The 20277-nt window shown below is 39.8% G+C and overlaps 1 protein-coding gene across 1 annotated transcript in view; it reads left to right on the plus strand.

The window, feature by feature from the left end:
* The window catches only part of LOC122670675 (methyl-CpG-binding domain-containing protein 9-like), a 45773-nt gene that overhangs the window by 5635 nt on the left and 19861 nt on the right, over positions 1–20277 (plus strand). Inside the window, exons 2-7 of the mRNA XM_043867635.1 lie at positions 675–1401; positions 1569–2711; positions 2815–3507; positions 8738–9043; positions 10744–11079; positions 14677–14775. Coding sequence (XP_043723570.1) covers positions 675–1401; positions 1569–2711; positions 2815–3507; positions 8738–9043; positions 10744–11079; positions 14677–14775 — 3304 coding nt within the window. The remainder of the gene's footprint in view (positions 1–674; positions 1402–1568; positions 2712–2814; positions 3508–8737; positions 9044–10743; positions 11080–14676; positions 14776–20277) is intronic.

Below are 20277 nucleotides of genomic sequence, written 5' to 3' on the forward strand. Positions count from 1 at the left end.
TCACAGATATGTCTGTGTTTAATGAGGCATGCAATACCAACAAGCACAATAGGGTGTAAGAGAAGATCAGAAAGATCTATAGCAGAATATGTGTATTCTAAACTGAGCATATAAGGACCAGTTTCAAAATTTGGAAATACACCTGAAAAAGTTCCCTTTCAACTCAATAATTTTATATACACAATAAACCGTGCCAATATATAGACATGAGTGGATATCCATTCCCAAAGTAAGAACATCTTGGACTCCATATTAAAGTAGAACTCTGGAATGTAGAAATTGTTTAACAAGCTGATACTTTACCATTGTTTCTGCCCAAGACTCTGTCAATCAACTTTGTTTGCATGACTTTGTCTTTTGGAAAGTTTGACTGCATAGCATTTCAAATGACACCAAAATAATATCAACAGACATGCTTTGACCGTTGACAAATTGGCCTAAAAGTAAATTGCTGTAACTTGTACCTGACTCAGATTTGACTATGCCTGTTTGTCTTTTTCCATGTCTCTTTTTTTCACCCCTATAAATTTAATTTTGTCATTACTTTTTATTTTATGGAATTCATAATTTTTGTGTGATTGCATGTTTCTGGTGTTGGTCCTTATAGTGATGATGTTGCTTGAAATGCTACGTTACCAAATATGGTTACTACTTTTGTTCCTTCTGGTTTGTAGAATGCAAACTCCAGGTGAACATTCTTTTACTGCTCTCCCATTTGGTGCTCAAAGAACAAATTCAAACTCGTGGCATTTGGAAAATGGATTTGATAAACAAAAGGATTTTGCTGCACTGACACACACAGTCAACTCAAGTTCAAAACAGGTAGTGCGCCACAGACCGAGTATGAGTAGCAGTTTTGAAGAGGTAGATTTGAGCTCCACTCTTAAGGGTAGACTTAGATGTAATAGTAGTACAGCCGTTACATTATCCCATCAGAATCCAAGCGATAAGTTCTTACAGGCATTGAGAGATTTTATTTTTGAAAGGCAAGGTATATTGGCAGAAGGTTGGTGTGTAGAAATTAAGCCACAGGCAGGGAGATGTGATGCCGTTGCAGTTTACTGTTCTCCAGACGGGAAAAGGTTTGAATCAATGGCAGACGTTGCCTGTCATCTTGGGCTGTTATCCAACTGCAATTCCATTGAAACAGAGGATAGAAATGATGGGTATACTTCAGTGCAGAAAGGGTTGCTTTATCGCAGAAGAAGAAAAGAATCAGCAAGACTTTCACGTACCAGTAGTTTGACAGAAAATCAAGAACCCGTAAGGAGCAGTTATGGTAGGGAGCCCTCTTCGGATGTTGAGGTCATGGAGTCACCGTCCTGCAACTTGGGGAATAGTGTGAGAGTTGCAGAAGCTGTGCCGGAGGGAGACGGTGGTAGTGGGGTTAACCAACTTAAGGTTCGTATTAACATTTATATGATTCATTTCATAGGATTTCTTCCTTCTAAATTTTTAGTTTTATTCTTTTGATCTTTGAGATCGTCTGGATATTTGCCATGTGTCACATAGTTTCTTACAGCTTGCTTTTTATTCCTGATTGTTCTTCATGTTGCTTGCTTTTACAGGATGGATTTCCAATGCAGTTTGAAGATTTCTTTGTTCTTAATTTGGGGGAGGTTGATGGTCGACCATCATATCATGACACTAGCCAGATCTGGCCTGTTGGTTACCAATCCTGTTGGCATGATAAGATTACAGGATCTCTTTTTACTTGTGATGTGTTGGAAGGTGGTAATTTTGGACCTTTTTTCAGGGTCACAAGACGTCCATGTTCTGAGGTCCCCATTCCTGATGGGTCAACTATCCTCTCGAGGACAAACCTTGGCAGGTCTAAGTCTAAGGATGAAGCAGAAGGTGATGATCCCACTACCTTTGATATGGCATATGATGATGGTGATGATAATATTCAGTTGATTCTATCAGATCCCTGCTCTTCACTTTTTGAACATGACTTCTTATCCTGTTTTGGAAGTCGTTTGAGTGACACTTCTGATTTTCATTCAATGAGTTGTTTGACACCTCCATTCAGTTGCCTTCAAGAAAAATCTGGTGAATGCTTACCCAAGAATTCAGGGTTGAGGGATCAAATTGGAGACTTCTCAGTAGAGGGGAGCTCTACCTCATCAGTATGGGGAATGGTGTCTCAAACTTTTGTTGGTGTCTGCCGTGAAGTCTTCAAGCGGACAAGCACTATTCAATTTTCATGCAAGCATGATTTGGAAGGGACATACTCACCATATTCAGATGATGCAGATGCAAATACTAATGATGTTTCTGGTTCATTAGAGAAATTTCACAGTTTATCTTGCCCTGTCAACATCCCACGTGTAACTTGTAGTGATGATGAGCTTGAGTCTTTCTGCGATGCACTAGTGAAATGGTTAGACCAGGACAGGTTTGGGCTAGATGTGGAATTTGTCCAAGAAATCATAGAACAGCTTCCTGGGGTTCATGCCTGTTCAAAGTATGAATTTTTGAAAAAGAGGAGCTACTATTCAATATCTCATACTGTCGGAAGTGGGCTTCTTCTTGCTAAGAGGAAAAATGATGTAAGAGGTGAGGAAGAAACTCTGGAAGGTTCATTTAGGGAGTCTAAAAGATCCAGGAAGCAGGATGTGGTCCAAGACCCTAAGACGAGTAATCACTGTCCACCTGGTAGACCTTTGAGCTCAAGGCTTCCTGCAGAGCTTGTTGGTGATGTTCTTCAGGTATGTGTTCATCATTACATAGTGTGGGGAGAAACTCTAACATTAGGTTGTAAAAATATATTTGGTATCTTTTGTGGTCTGAGTAGTAGTTCTATCTGTTCAGGTATGGGAGTTATTATGGCGTTTCTATGAGATTTTGGGTCTGAAGGCACCATTAACATTTGATGAACTTGAGGAGGAACTCGTAAATCCATGGTTCGATGCCTCTAATTTTGTTGAGAATTTTGAAAAAGAAGTTCAGGAATCTAGAGAACTAACTTCGCACAGAAGTGATAGTTCAAGTGGCCATACCTTATCTCCAAGCAATGAATCAGATCATGCAGTTCCTGAGGAAAACTCACATGTATTCATTAAAATGGAAACAGGATCAATGAAAGAAGCAGCCCAAGCCAGGCTAGCATCTCGTACATACAGCAGATGCACTGGTGTAGCTTTGACAAAGGCTCATAGCTCGCTACTCAAGGTGCTTATAGGTGAGCTACTGTCCAAGGTTGCACCTGTCATAGATCCTAATTATGATGCTGGAGAGTCGAAACCAAAACGGGGAAGAAAGAAAGATGCAGATACCTCAGCTCCCATAAAAAAAATGAAGATTAATATGCTTCCCATTAATGAACTCACCTGGCCAGAGATAGCTCGGAGATACATTTTAGCTGTCTCTTCAATGGATGCTAACCTTGACTCTTCAGAGAAAACTAGTCGGGAAGGTGCAAAAGTGTTTCGCTGCTTACAGGGTGATGGTGGGGTGCTTTGTGGTTCACTAACTGGAGTAGCAGGAATGGAAGCTGACGCATTGGTAAGATTTTTTCACGCCTTTTTTGTAATGTAGTTTATTTTTACTAGTCTTATGGTTTTCTTCTTTCTTTATAAGGATAAAGTTGTGAAGGATATTGAAATTCCTGAAACTTATTAACTTACTGAGAATCTGAGACTGAGTAAAAATAACACTACTACTACTACAAGAACAACAACTTCTACTAAGCCTTATCCCAATTAAATGGGGTCAGCTATATGGATCCTTACCCTCCAATCAACTCTATTTGAGGTCATACTTGATACAAAGCCCAAGCTATGTATGTCTTTTTGCACCACTTCTCCCAGAGTCATTTTAGGTTAGCCTTTGGCTCTTTTAGCTCCTTCAATCCGAATCAAATCACTCCTCCATACTGGATCATCCAAAGGCCTCCTTTGAACATGGCCATGCCACTTCAAACAACTTTCCAAATCAGCTCTAATATGATCATTTCTTATTTTATCCTTCCTAGTTTTGCCACTCATCCATCTTAACACCCTCATCTCCGCTACACTGAGTTTATCCAAATGATGCATCTTAACTGCCCAACATTCCGCACCATACATTATAGCCCGTCATATGATTGTCCTATAAAACTTTCCTCAAGAGTTTTTGAGGAATACGTAGATTACACAACACTTCGGACGCACCTGTCCACTTCATCCATCCTATTTTAATTCTCTGTGAAACATCATCCTCTATATCACCTTCTTTATTTACGATTTAGCCTAGATACCTAAAATAATCACTTTGCGGGATCTCCTTCTCATCAATTATAACCATCTCATTATCTGTCTTCGTGTAACTAAAGTTACATACCATTTACTCTGTTTTCGTTCTACTTATCTTAAAACTGTTGATTTCAAGGTTGATGTCCTGGTAAAAAAAATACTAAAAAGGGGCATACCCACTGCTGAGAGGCTGTTTCGTAATTCAAACCCATGATGCAAAAGAGCAACCGTACCGTTGCGCTGAGGCCAACCCTCTACTGAACTCAAAATTTGTTGAACACACTACTGGAGCTAAATTGAACTCTGCTGCCAAGTGCCAACAAGAATCTATAAAGTAGTGGCTACTATGTCTTTTTCGACGTACTTAGGATATGGGTTAATAGGTTCCTCCCACCCCCATTTGGGGTTAGTATGTAAGGGGCCTTTTGGGACTGTGCTGAGGTTGACTTTATGCTCGAGTCTTAGCTGTTAGAAGGAAAGCATGGTGGGTTAGGAATTCCAAGTGTACAGTTGCTTGGGAAAGGCTCATAGGTAAGTTTCTATTTTCTACATGGAGAGTAGTCTATAAATACTGTAACTATACAATCAATTGGATTATTGGAATGATTTTGGTTCTTCCATAGAGAAGGGGTTCTCTTGGGTGAATGGTTGATGGGCAATCTTCACAGTCAGTTCATGGTGACCCATAATTTCTTTAGATGTTTTTGTTATTTTTAATTTTTTTTATTCTTATTTTTTGGTGTACTCTATCTAACTGCCCAATGGGACTTTAACTACAGCAACAAGAGAGAAGGGTGGAATTAGGGGGTGGGGGGAGAGGGGGTTAGCACCCCTCCCGGCTCCTGGTAGTTCTATTTTCTAAAAGGTCCTTGGGAAAGTCCCATTACAGATAGGTCCTTCTCTGAAGAGTTAATTACCTTTTCAACATAATGTCTATTTTATCTTTCCAGAAAGGTCCATAACTGATCTGAAATTACAGATTTACCTCTAGGACCTCATTAGGGTTTTTAAACCCTAGGTTGCATAATTTTCTTTCTTCTTGTATTTAAGCCAAGTACAAAACAATGATTACATGCTGAAATGTTTCATTTTTTATATGTATATTGACTTTGTTTTTCACAACAACAACAACAACTCAGCCTTATCCGAACTAAATGGGGTCGGCTACATGGATCCTTACCCTCCAATCAGCTCTATTCGAGGTCATACTTGATACAAGGCCTAAGCTATGCATATCTTTCCTCACCACTTCTCCAAAGGTCATTTTTAGTTTGCCCTTTTAGTTCCTTCAATCTGAATCAAATCACTCCTCCATACTAGGGGCATCCAAAGGCCTCCATTGAACATGGCCATGCCACCTTGAACAACTTTCTTGTAGCTTATCATGTATTTGAGCTACTCCCAAATCAGCTCTAATAATGATCATTCCTTATTTTATCCTTCCTAGTTTTGCCACTCATCCATCTCAACATCTTCATCTCCGTTACGTTGAGTTTATCTATATGATGCTTCTTAACTGCCTTACATTCCGCACCATACATTATAGTCGGTCTTATGATTGTCCTATAAAATTTTCCTTACGAATTTTAAAGGAATACGTCGATTACACAACACTTCAGACGCACCTCTCTACTTCATCCATCCCATTTTAATTCTTTGTGAAACATCTTTTCTATGTCACCTTCTTTATTTATGATTGAGCCCAGACACCTAAAATTTTCACTTTACGAAATCTCCCTCATCAATTTTCACCACCTCATTATCCATCCCAGTGTAACCAAAATTACACAACATCATAGTTGTCACGGCACCTAGGTAACCCAAGGCGCCCGCCTAGTTGGTGTCGCCTTGACAACTATGCACCATATACTCCGTCTTTGTTCTACTTATCTTAAAACGTTGTGATTCGGAGGTTGATCTCCATAATTCCAACTTGGCGTTAATTCATGTGTTTGTTTCATCCACCAAAACAATATCATCAACAAAAAGCATACACCAAGGAACCTCATCTTTAATGTCTGTGGTTAAATCATCCATGATAAGTACAAACAAATAAGGGCTTAAAGCTGATCCTTGATGTAACCCAATTGTAATTGGGAATTCTCTATCTCGACCCCCACAGTTCGTACACTTTTCACCGCACCTTCATAAATATCTTTAATTATGTCCACATATTTACCTGAAACACTTCTCTTTTCTAGTATTTGCCAGATTAACTCTTTAGGGACTCTATCATAAGCTTTTTCTAGATCAATAAAGACCATATGGAGATCCTTCTTGCAATCTCTATATCTTTCCATGAGTATCCTAAGTAAGTAAATAGCTTGTGTCAGGGATCTTCCTAGCATAAAACAAATTGGATCTCCATAATAGTAGTTTCTGGTCTCAGGTGGGTTTCAATAACCCTCTCCCATAATCTCATAGTGTGACTCATTAGTTTTATGCCTCTATAGTTATTGCAGCTCTGAATATCACCTTTAATTTTGTAAATCGGAACCACGATGCTTCTCCTCCATTCATCTAGCATGTTCCTTGTGCTCATAATCTTATTAAACAACTTGGTTAGCTAAGATAAACCACAGAGTCCTAAGCTCTTCCACACTTCTATTGGCACCTCATCTGAGACTTTCATCCTCCTTAAAGCTTCTTTTAGTTCAGACACCCTAACTTTTTTGTACATATCTACGACATGTGGTGTCTTGATGGGTGATGCAATCTTCCAAAACACTATTACTTGAAGTGTCTTCATTTAATAGGCTGCAGAAATAACCTTCCCATCTCTTCTTAATGCACTTATCCCTTATTATTACTTTTCCATCTTCACTTTTAATACATCTAACATGGTCGAAATCTCTACTTTTCTTTTCCATCATATTAATTATCTTATCGATAGCTTTTTCCTCATGAGGGCGGGCCTCGGCACAACAGTAAGGTTGTTACATTGCAATCTAGTGGTCGCGGATTCGAGTCTGGAAACAGCCTCTCCGTCAAACGGGGGTTAGGCTGAGTACATTATGACCCTCCCCAGACTCCGCAGTGGTGGGAGCCTCATGCACTGGGTATGCCCTTTATAGATAGCTTTTCTCCTTCCCTTATACTCAGATTGTTATAAAGATCTTCATATTTCTTCGCCCTTTCTTTTCCCCTAGTCTTCTTAGCTTCATTTCTGATAAATTTATACTTTTTTAGATCCTCTAGAGGAATGATGTTTTCCTTTTGATTCGCACCTCATCATCCCACCACCAAGTCTCCCTAGTGGAATGATGTTTTCCTTTTGATTCGCATCGTATATCTTTAGTTACCTTCTTAACACAAGCAATCTTCTTGTTCCACATTGTATTAGTGTCCCACCAAAGTCCCATCTTCCTTGTTTGACCAATTTATTAGTAAATGATTTTAAGATATCTCCTTTTAAGCTCCACTACCTTATCCTAGGGCAAATAGGCTCACCTTTCTTATTATTTGGCGTAATGAGACACATATCAATGACTACGAATCTATGTTGTGTGGTTAGTCTCTCCCCTCGGTAAAACCTTACAATCCTTACATGACAACCTATCCGACCTTCTAGTTAGAAAGAAATTTATTTGCTTACTATGTTACCTACTTTTGAAGATGACTTAACACTCCTCTCTCTTTTCAAAGTATTTGTTTACAATGGATAAATCATAAGTCATGGCAAAACCTAAAATTGAAGTCCCCTCCTCAGTCCTCATTCCTCTCTAAAACCATTTCCTCCATATACACTTTCATAGCCTCTAGGATCTCTCCCAACATCTTCATTCAGATCACCCCCTATAATAATTTTCTCTCTTTGACTAAAACCTTGCACTAATCCATCCATGTGTTCGGTGTTCCATGACTTACTCCTTTCATCCATTCCTACTTGGGGTGCGTAAGCGCTAATTATATTGACAATCTCTTTCTCCCACACAAGCTTGATGGATACAATCCTATAACCAAATCTCTTAACATCCACCACCTTATACTTTAAATCTTTATCTACTACTATGCCCACTCCCACTCCACTTCTATTACTTTTACCTCCCTTATACTAAAGTTTAAAGTCATCCAACTCAGCTTTTTAACCCTTCCATGTCTCTTGAATACACACTATGTTAATCCTTTTCCTCGTAACATCTATCAAATCTAGACTCTTACAAGTTAAAGATCCTATGCTCCAGGATGTTAATCTAATCCTACACTTTTGGACTAGCTTCTTTACCTGCATTCTCACATGGTTTGAGAACCCTTGTCTACTTGTCACTGCGCCTGGGCGCCGACGCGGTGCACCGTTTACAACTTGATGGACACATGCAATCATTCGTTATTGATTGTTTACTTTGGCTTGACAGATACTTTTCAGCTTTCACACACTTGAAAGATTCCGTATATGATCCTGGACTGTCTCACTGTTCATAATGACTTTAGATATTGTAGTCAACTGTCAGATGTACCAGTACATGGTAATGAATAGAAGTGCTAATTTATGTGATTATCAGCTGCTTGCAGAGGCTACAAAACACATTTGTGGTTCTGTGAAGAGAGAAAATGATGTCTGGGCTGTGGACTGCAAAGATTCAGATGCAACAGGTGCTAGTGAAACAATTTCTGTGAATGATGGTAATATTCCTGAGTGGGCACAGATGCTGGAACCTGTGAGAAAGCTGCCTACAAATGTGGGAACCAGGATTAGAAAATGCATCTATGAAGCTTTGGATAAAGGTCCTCCGGAATGGGCAAAGAAGATCTTGGAGCATTCAATCAGTAAAGAAGTGTACAAGGGGAATGCATCTGGGCCTACAAAGGTGCATTTCTACTGTAAAATCACCTAACTTTTGTGGTTGTGAAAATCCTTTTTTGTGAATAATTGCCTATTGATACTTTGATAGTAAATGTGTGTTTTTTATATGGGAAAGCACATGTACACCCACTGTGGTATATTAGTTCACTAGTTTTGTGTATACTTCATTGCCAAGTTGGGATCCTGAAATCGATTGTTCTGCATCCTTCAGTGTGTTTTCTGGAGTTCCTAATAAACTTTCGTATTTCAGCTTTGTAGCTCTGATCCTGTTCCGAATTATCTTATTTGTTTGTACTTTGCATGGGTCATGTGTGATTCGAAGTATGTATATTTTCATCAATTGCATCCAAATACTGATTAATATTTGTGACTTTCTGGACAAATGATGCCGCCCTGAACTCTGAATTTGCTGACATTTGTCTTGTATTTGGGTATTGAATGGTTATTCGATCTGTCCACATGGTATTCTCTGGGCTCAACTCTTAGTTGGATTACTGACTTGCTTGTGACAATTGGGTGGTTTTGGGCAAGACATCTTGAGCTATGCCTGGCCTGAACCCTTTATTAAATTTTCAGGGGTAGGTATGCCTATGCCTGAGCCCAGTCCATTTATAATGTAGCAGGTTCAGGTGGCCTGTGTATAAAATTTAAATAATAAAATAAGTGTTATATTAGGTGCTGGTTATTGTAAATGGGAATTAGGCAGGTTTGGTGGGTTTTGGCTGGGTTTGAGGGGTTATGCTAACGATTGGGCCAAGGATCCGGAGCCAAGCCCGGGCCTATATTTTCTTGATTAAAAGCCCAGGCCTATATTTACTGATTTGGCTTGCAACTCACGCTGGGTTAGGGTGTGGGTTCATTGATGTGAGGTGGCCTTGGTTGAGGATTGCCACCCCTAAGTTACAATATCGAATTCATGAAATTGCATATTTTAGATTTAGTTTAGATTTCTCCCTCCTTCCATCCTATAACAACGGATTATGAGGTATCTTACAACCTTTGGGTCTGACATTTGGGGGTATGGAAATGTCTACAATGATGTGGAGTTTTGTATGTGTGTGAAGGCATGTTCTTGATAGCATTCCCTAGAGAGGAGCTATTTATCTCCTTCAACCTTGGAATGAAAGGCATGTGAAAAAAAAAAATTTCTATCTCTCCTTTTTAAGCGTATCTCTAATGCTCTTATAATTTGATGTGGTTTTGTTCCTTTGATTATTATTACTATTTAAAGATTGTCTTCCCCATTCTGTGCAATTTTCAAGGTTAACTTCAAGAAGTTGATAAACTTGAATTGTTCATCCCACTTCTTGGTTCAATGAAAATAAAGAAAAACCTAAATCTCGTAAGCACCAGTCTATCTCTGAAAGGTTGTCTTACGACTCTTACTAGCCATTTACTGTGTCAACATCTTTTTCCCATCCGGCATATTCTCTGTATTGATCATTCATTGCACCTTGTTATTTGCATTTATGAATCACCTATTATTTCAAGGGTTTTCTGAAATCTTCTATGTTTGTTATGTTTCTTCTTTGAGGACTTTTATAATTTTTACATGTTTGGTTTGTTTATTTTCTTTTCAGAGATTAATTTCTCTCAGAATGTCCCTCCCCCCACCCCACCCCATCCAAAAAAAAAAAAAAAAAAAATCTTCTCATTAAACCTGATGCTGAATGTAAGGTGCTGTTTCCTGTTGATTGGTTACAGAAAGCTGTTATCTCTGTGCTGGCAAATGTGTGCGGTGAAAATATACCGCATAAACCTGCTAAGGTTAGAAGGAAAAGGAGAGAAATTAGCATTTCGGATATGATTATGAAACAGTGTCGTAGTGTTCTACGTCGTGCTGCTGCTGAAGATGATGACAGAGTCTTCTGCAATTTGCTTGGAACGACATTATTAAACTCTAATGATAATGAGGATGAAGGCATTCTCGGATTTCCTGCTATGGTATCTCGTCCTTTGGATTTCAGGACTATTGACTTGAGATTGGCTGTTGGGGCTTATGGTGGATCACATGAAGCTTTCCTTGAGGATGTTCACGAGGTATTTTTTTCTGTTACTTGTTTCCTGCTTTCTGTTCATCTTGACTTGCAATTGGGCCACAACTTGGGCAGGGTAGGACAAAACTCAATCCCTGGATTACAAATAGTAGCACAACTTGGCTGAAGCATTTTTTTATATTAAAATTCTGACATCTCCTATCTGGAGCAGGTCAAAATGTGTGTCGTAGGATTAATTCTGATCAGCCTAATCTTATGGGGTTACTGATTTGGGGTAAAGGTTAAAACACAAATTAGTTTCCTTATGGGTACAACACCATTCCAACATATAAAATTGATCTAAAATAATACTGTAAGAGACGAGAGGAACAATACCCTCCAGTAAATTTCGTGATGGGCGTGTGCCTTCCAACTGAACAAAATAATCTAAAATAATAGTGTTATAAAAAGATGAAAGATATCTTCCAGTAAATTTTCTTGTGCTTAGGTTGGTCCAAAGATCGCACATGAAATCCAGACTCAATGAAACTTGGGATTTTGTGGCCAACCCCTAACTTTCTTGAGATCTACAAGCAACAGATCCAAAAAGCGTAATATAATTAAATTTTTTTTTTTAATCACTAGCCTAGATCAGCAACAAGTTTTTAAATTTTGAACAAACTCAACTCAATGAAGCCTTGTCCTAATTAAATGGGGTTGGCTACATGGAATCTCTTTCGCCATTTAAACCTATTCAAAACAAATTATTTGAAACCAGTGCTCACCTGAGAATCGTCTTCAATGGAAAAGATGAACCTTAAAATTTAACTCAAGTACGTGATTGAGCATAGTCTCTAGGTCTCTCCTTTCAGACCTAAGTTCTGCCAGTTTCAAATTTTCAGGATTAAATTTACTCCGATCCAAGACTATTGAAATATAAAGCCTTCCCTGATCAATTTTTTCAACCTGGAGATAAATTATTAAGCTTGGAAGTTAAAACTTGAAAAGTCCCAACTTCTTTGATCAAACAGATGATGGAGCAATGCTTCTAGGCAATTTCTTCAAAAGTCCAAGTAGAAAATCCAGCTATTGATGAAGAAACTGGAATAGGGAGTAGAAAGAAGTTACTGGAGCGACAATGGTTGTCCATCAACCATTGATGGGAGCATAGATCAAAATCTCGTTTCGATAGGCCATTTTGGTCCATAGTTGTCACGGCTTTTAGGCGAACCAAGGCGTTGGAGGGGGCCTGGTTGCAAGGTGGCAGCAATAAGGCGACCAAGGCGACACTAGTTCTCAAGGTGTCTGGACAAGGCGGTCACCTAAGTGATGCATAGGCCACGCCTTGACAACTATGTTTCGGTTAGACCGAAATGAACGATATACCGAAATTTCGCCAAGACTGTATTTTTCTAAGAGTTTTGCTTGGCCATTTTGGGGGGCAAACGGCCGAATGATCGAAATTTTGACCAAAATGAGCGAAATTTCGGCACATCAGTGCTGATTCTGGGTTACACCTCTTGTTTCGTCTCAAACATGTTGAAATTAACAAAATTAGATTTCGGCGAGTTTTTGGACTATGGATGGGAGAACCCTTTTTTCCGTTGTTCCGTAGCCATAGATTCAATTCTTTCTCTTTTATAGACATTGCCTTGGCACAAACCTAATTAGACTTGACCTAACTTCAACTAACACTCCCATTAAGAATAAAACGAGACTCCTAACTTGAGTGAACAAACCAGTGCAATTTTAATCACTTCTTCTCCACAAATGGAAGACTTAACTCTTAAGATCCAACAACCTAGGTCCGTCATAAGGCCCATAAGATAAAACCCATTATATGAATAATCCCCAAATGACTGAAAACCCAAACAAGAAAAAGGCTCATCTGGCTGCCTGCATCAACTTCAAGCAGGTTAAAAAGGGTAACCGGGGAGAGGGGGGGGGGGAGAATGTTGTATTTCTTTTATATATCTCTTGTTGATACAAAATGTTCAGAGATTCCTATAATGTCTCAATGCTTCTGCTCAAGCTCGTGCATATATCAAATGTGCCCAGCATTCTGTGATACTAAAAAACTAGAACTATTAATCTCTCTAATCAAAGATGTTGGCTAATTGGTCAACATTCTTCACATATTGGTTTCATATATGCCCAACATTCGGCTTCTCCTTGGTAATATGTTCTTCCACCTTTGTGTCTGTGATTCTGTCATGTTTCATGGTGGCTTTGGTATCAGAAGTTGTAGCCTAACTTCTTTAGACACCTCCTCGGCCATATAAACACATAAATACCACGGTCATAGATCTGAAGTTCTACCTTTGTGCTAGAACTCTAGGTACCTAAGAAGTTCTTTATCTGCTTGTAGATGAGAAGTTTTTGGATAATGCTTAAGCATAGTTGTCACGGCGGGTAGGTGATCCAAGGCGTTGGAGAGGGTAAACAATCAAGGCGACACCAACTAGGCGACCAAAGCGTCCAAGACGCCCGCCTAGGCGACCAAGGCGCCCAAGTCGACCAAAGCATAGGCGACGCCTTGACAACTATTCAGCATAAGGGGATCATCACATTAATTGCATTTGCAACATCCGGATGATTGATGAGGGAAATGATCCTTTTGATAAGTCTCTTGTATCTTTCAGCATCACGTGGGATGTTGTTTCCTCAGTTCCTCTAACTTGTGATTTTGTTCAATTGATATATTAAGAGGTTTATTATACCCATTATATCAGTCTCCTTCACAAGATCAAAGTCATATTTACTTTGAGAGATGAAGTTACCTTTTCTTGGACCTAGTAACTTCAATTTGTAAGAAACTATTTTAGCTCTCCAGAATCCCCTACCTCAAGTTCTCTTGTAAGGTGGTACTAAAACATATCCTTTTCGAGCCTTAACTATTAGTAAAGTGGCCATACTTCCTACTCCTAAACAAGAATTTAAATGAGCATCTCTTTCTAAAAGGTGTGAATGCAATAAAAACATCTCCTTGAAAAGCTTTCAGATGAGTGATCTTCGCAATTAAAGAAACATTTGGTGTCTAGGATACAGACTCTAGAGTCTATGGCTTGTTGGTGTCCAATCTAGGACACATGTGTAGCTCCTAATTGAAGTGTCCAGGTCATTCAGGTATTCAGGGTTAGTCCAGTCCAAATGGGACTACTTGCAAGGTTTTTGCATGATGTGCTGTGTATTGATTTTCCATATGCTTTTTTATGATTAATGATTTCCCAGTGAATTTGATCAAGAATCTCAAAATCATGATGGATGCATGCAGTATTATGTTCAACCTCCCAGATCAACCATTGTGATACTTTTTAAGTCAATAATTTAAATTTCCTGGGCCTTGCAAGTATGCGAGACAGATTGCTGCAATTTTAGTTTGGTAAATGAGTAGGTCCTAAGGATGGACATGGGTTGGGTTTGGTATGCCCAATTGGCTTTTGGGTCAGGTTTGAATTCTTTCCTAGCAGACCCATGGTAGGTTTTGAATACAACAAAAGCATGACATTTGAGGTTTTGGTTCTTTATAGCCTTTGTTCAATTTCATTTCTTATATTCTTAGTTATGCTTATTACATCTTTTGTGAACCAATTAATATGTCAAGTTTCATAATCTCTGAAATTTAAAAGTTCTTAACTCCCGGTACATTTTCCTTTGGCAGGTTTGGCAAAATATTCACACTGCGTATGGTGATCGGCCTGAGTTGATGCAGTTGGCTGAAACATTGTTCAAAAAATTTGTGTCATTATATGAAAAGGAGGTTTGTTACTTTGTTACTCTTATTTTCCTTATCAACTTCCATGTCACATTTTTCATCTTTGCTTCTTCCACATCTTCATCCATGCTAATTTTCATGTTAATTGTTCATGTACTGTGATCAATCTACTGCTGCGCAGACAGTACTTTAGTGATGCATGCATTTCATGTTGGGATGGACTATTATATTTGGAATTTGTGGACTGATACGGAAGATAAAGTTGTACAGAATAGATATTCGCGGCTTCCTACAGCCATACATATTTTTATCATCATTTAGAATAAAAAGATGGATAGTATGATGAGTTCATCTCATGATTCCAAGTGATGGACAGGAGTGCATATGTATGTGGGCACAGTTTCTTTGGGTGAGACATGTAGTGAAGCTTGGCTGGATGGCTTATTTTCTGTCATCCGGCAGGCCAGCTGGTGCTCATATTTTGTGGTTATATTGTCCATATAACCATCTAATTGTGGTAGGTTTCTGTCAAAACTATGGGACAGTGCATTCTGTCGTGTCTACTTTGAGGGTTGACAGCCACTTGCCTGACTTGTACCCAAAGAAAAAGGAAAAATTACCTGATTATCCAATATGAAGTTTTGAATTACCAAAATACACATGGATATTTAAAATGAACCGAAATGCCCCTTTAAAGATGTGTATTGGAGAAGCACCCAAAACAGAACTGACATGGGCGAGTTTTGGGTCAGCTTCGATCATTGACAACACCAACGACACAACCCAAAAAAAAAAAAAAACATCTGGGGTTGCTGTGTTTGCCGGCAAAGAAGCAGTACGCATCCATAGTTGTAAGTGTTGGACACCTCTGGTGTTCAATGCAAATTTCTGCTTATCAAGACACGGGCTTTTTGCGAAATGGGTTCATTTTCAGAAGTGGATGACTTTTAACGGCAAGGTTCTGTTCCATATACACTATTTGACATTTTTACTTGATGGATTTGTGGAATTGAACTTATGTCAATGAGACACAAGCCCTTTTTATTTATAATAGATGCTATGAAGTACAAGTAAAAAATATACCCCTTGACAACACTAATAAACTCTAATGGACAATTATACCCTTGTACCCATATTATAACACTCCCCTTCAAGTTGGTGCATAGACTGTTAGAAGTCATGTAATAGGGGTAGTTTAGGAACTAGTTCTATTACTAGTTGCCTTATTATGTAATTCTGTTTTTTCTTCTTTATTTTCCTTATACCTCCCTAGGGAGGTGGATGTAATTCTCTATTAGTTATGATTGAATGAATATATGGTGTATGGAGAAGTCTCTCCAACACAATCGATTACAGCCTAATATTCTCTTCTCTTGCTATTTTCTTCCTCCTCCAACTTCTTTCTTCTCCCTTCTTATTTCCTAAACCTAGAATCTAACTTGGTATCAGAGCAGACTCAAGGTTTGAGAGTCATGTTCAGTCCCTGTTTTCATTCTTTCTCTTCTCTTTGAAATCCTTTGTGTCTAAGGATTCCAAAGAGGAGATTTCTGTGTACAACTTTGCTTAAAGAATATGGAATAGGCTCATTCTAGCGTCTTTTGATGATTGAAGGCTCTACTTGAGACCTTTTGAAGCTTCTTTGGAGATTTGGATCTCCCACAGCTGCTGCTCCAAGTTCCGCCACGCTCAGTTTCAGGTTGCAGCTGCTGCCATTCTCGGATTCTTTTTGTGTCTTGGTTTGGCCCTTTTGCATCGTCCAAGCCCACTTATGAGAGTGGATATGATCTCCCTTGCTGATTGAAGAAGCTATATGAGCAGTTTTGCTCCTTGTGTGGGATCCTCTGTTCTGCCCAGGTAAACCCGAGAGTGTTTACTTCTTTTTTCTTGCTTCGAGCTGCAGTTTGATGCTCCCTGGGTTGAGGGATGTGTATGCATAGCCTTTGTGAGGCTCTTTTACTTGTTTGAAGTTATTACTACACCTTGCAAGCCTTTGTGAGGCCTCTTCTTAGGGACTGCCTGCTGGACTGCTGTTGTTATGCACTAGAAGTGTTTGATTTAAGTCCTCTTAGAGATTTGCTGCTAGGACTGCTTCGGCAATGTGCTATCCTAAGCTGCTTATTGGATTTTTTGCTTGTTTGGGTTGGGTGTGTACTCCCACTTGTCTTTGGTGTTCTTGTTTATTGTCAAATCCCTTCCATCATGGCTGCTTCGGATGTTACGTGGCATGCTGATTCACAGCCCCTCATGTTGTCCCTCGTTGGCTTATGAGAGTACTCACCAATGATTTCTTTTGTGAAGCTTGATGGTACTAATTACCTAGATTGGTCACATTCTGTGAGACTTTCTCTTAGGAGTAAGGGGAAACTTGGATATATCACAGGTGCTATCAAGGCTCCCATAGCTGATTCACCTACTTTTGATAAATGGGAGACTGAAAATTCTACAGTTATGACATGGTTGATCTTCTCCATGAAACCCGAGATTGGGAGGAGGTTTATAAGGAAGGAAACAGCCAAAGCTATTTGGGATAGTGTCTCTGTGGCCTTTGATAGAGTTGGTGACACTGCCAAGGTCTATCAGCTCCATCAACGAATCAACTCATTGAAACAGGGTGACAACACTATTTCTGAGTACTACAGTGCGTTCTTTAGTCTTGTGGAAAAGTATGATCACTACAGAGACCTTTATTTGACCAACCCAGAGGATGAAGCCAAGGTGTATCTGACTCTTGAAAAAGAGCGTGTCTTCTCTTTGCTTGGTGGTCTGAACTCTAACTATGAGCCAGTTAGACTCCAGCTGTTAGGCCGGTCTCCCCTTCCCTCTCTTAGTGAAGTCTGTAGTTACTTACAGAGTGAAGAGACCAGGCGACTTACTATGGCACCACCACCAGCATCATCTGAGTGGTCAGCCTTCAATTCTAGTTCTGTTCGAGACACCCGTGAAGGTGGTAGAGGCCCAGGGCCTAACCGTGAGGAAGCTAGTACTGTGGAGACGGTTCGTGCCAGTGGAGTTGGGCGAGACAGATTGAAATGTGATCATTGTGGACGCACTGGACACACCAAGGATAGGTGTTGGTCTCTCCATGGTCGTCCTCCTGGTATGCGTGGTCGTGGTGGCCGTAGAGGGGGAGCTCGAGCTCATTCTGCAGCGGCGACTGATGCTGATGCCCCACAGTATGACTCCACCTTTATGGATGCAATGGTTCGCAAGGTTGTGTCACAATTGAGCACATCTTCTACATCTAGTATGGCTGGATCCTCATCATCCTCAGCTTTGCAGGTCTCCACCTCAGCTTCCACTGCTGCCCAGTCTTGGGTCATTGACTCGGGTGCCACGGACCACATGACTGGTACGTCTCATTATTATGATTCCTATACCATTTGCTCTGGTAAGGACAAGGTTAGGGTAGCTGATGGCTCCCTTTCCTCCATATCTGGTGAGGGTAATATCCCTGTGACATCATCTATTTCCCTCTCTTCTGCTCTTTATGTCCCTAACCTTACACTGAATCTTTTATCTGTGAGTCATTTGACTAAATCTCTTAACTGTTGTGTCACTTTTTTTCCTTCTCACTATCTTTTTCAGGATTTGGTGACAAAGAGGATTATTGGTAGTGGACGTGAGGAGCAAGGCCTCTACTTTTTTTATCCGTTTTTGCCCACAGCTCATTCCTATGTGTGTGGTCGAAATGATAGTAGTTCTGTAGATTCTATTATGTTATGGCATCACCGTCTTGGCCATCCATCTTTTGTAGTTATGACGAAACAATTGCCTCACTTATTTTCATATATTGCCTCTTCTCATGTTTTTCAATGTGAATCATGTATGTTTGCCAAACATTGTCGGTCTTCATATCCTTATCATGGTAATAGAACTGTTGCTCCTTTTCATATTGTGCATACTGATGTTTGGGGTCCTTCCCCTACTACTTCTTTATTTGGCTTTCGTTACTTTGTGTCCTTTGTTAATGATTTTTCTCGTGCCACATGGACTGTACTTTTGAAGCATAAGAGTGATGTTTGTGATGCCTTTCATAATTTTTATCAAATGATCCTTACTCAATTTGAGACTCGCATCAAAATTGTGCGATCTGATAAAGGGGGGAGAGTACATGTTTGGTGGCCTTCAAACCTTCTTTACTACTCATGGCATTATCCATCAGCTAGCATGTGTCGACACGGCCCAATAGAATGTTGTTGAGAGGAAAAATCGCCATCTACTGGAGGTCACCCGTAGCCTATTGTTTGGCATGCATGTCCCCAAGACCTTCTGGTCCGTAGCTCTTCTCAGTGCCTCCTTTTTCATCAATCGTATGCCTACCAAGCTTTTTAATTTCAAATCTCCCTTGGACATCTTATCTCCTAAGGCCTCCGTTTTTTCTTTTCCACCTAGAGTCTTCTGCTGTATTTGTTATGTACATATTAACAAATCTGCTCGCCCTAAACTTGACCCCAAAGCTCTAAAGTGTCTCTTCCTTGGGTTCTCTTCTACTACCAAGGGGTACAAGTGTTATCATCCTTCTTCCCGCCGCTGTCTCATTTCCAAGGATGCTACCTTTCTTGAGTCTATCGCTTTCTTTGTCCCTTCTTCGCATCCTCTTCAGGGGGAGAATTGTGGGAGTGAACAGGCTACTGATGATTTCTTTCTTTCTCCTCTACCTACATCCCCTTTTATACTTGACATTGGGAAACATAGGACTGTAGATGTGGTTGAGGTTGATGATCAACCAGGAGGGAATACAGATTTAGTTGTTGAAAGTGGTTCTGGTAAAGAGAAGGTAAAAAAGGATTACCACCTTACATACAAAAAAGGTGAAAGCTTGCATAATATAAGTAAGATGATCTACCAAGAGTCCTCTTCAGATCCAGATCTACATCCTGAGATCCATCCTCCTCAATCAGGTGACATTTCTTCTCCTCCATCTGATTTGGACCTTCCTATTGCTATTAGGAAAGGGAAAAGAACTTGTACTAATCCTATATCCCAGTTTGTTTCCTATGATGCAATTTCTCCTACAGACCTTACCTTTATTACTGCTCTCTCTACTGCTTCCATTCCCAAGAATATCATTGATGCTATGTCTGACCCAAAGTGGAGACAAGCCATGTCTGAGGAGATAATGGCACTTGAGAAGAATGGTACTTGGCAACTTGTTGACCTCCCCAAGGGACGTGTCCCAGTTGGATGCAGATGGGTCTATTCAATCAAGTATAAATCTGATGGCAGTATTAAGAGATACAAAGCAAGGTTAGTGGCCAAGGGGTACAGTCAAGTCTATGGAATTGACTATCAGGAGACATTTGCTCCTGTGGCCAAGCATAACTCGATAAGAATTCTTTTATCTTTGGCTGCCAATAAAGATTGGCCTTTATATCAGTTGGATGTGAAAAATGCCTTCCTTCATGGTGATTTAGAAGAGGAAGTGCACATGCACACTCCACCAGGCTTCAAGATGCCTTCAGCTAAAGGGAAAGTGTGCCTCCTTAAGAAAGCACTATATGGTCTCAAACAGTCACCAAAGGCATGGTTTGAGCGCTTCCGACAGGC

The sequence above is a fragment of the Telopea speciosissima genome, chromosome 8 (assembly GCF_018873765.1).
Source record: "Telopea speciosissima isolate NSW1024214 ecotype Mountain lineage chromosome 8, Tspe_v1, whole genome shotgun sequence".
Classification (NCBI taxonomy): Eukaryota; Viridiplantae; Streptophyta; class Magnoliopsida; order Proteales; family Proteaceae; genus Telopea; species Telopea speciosissima.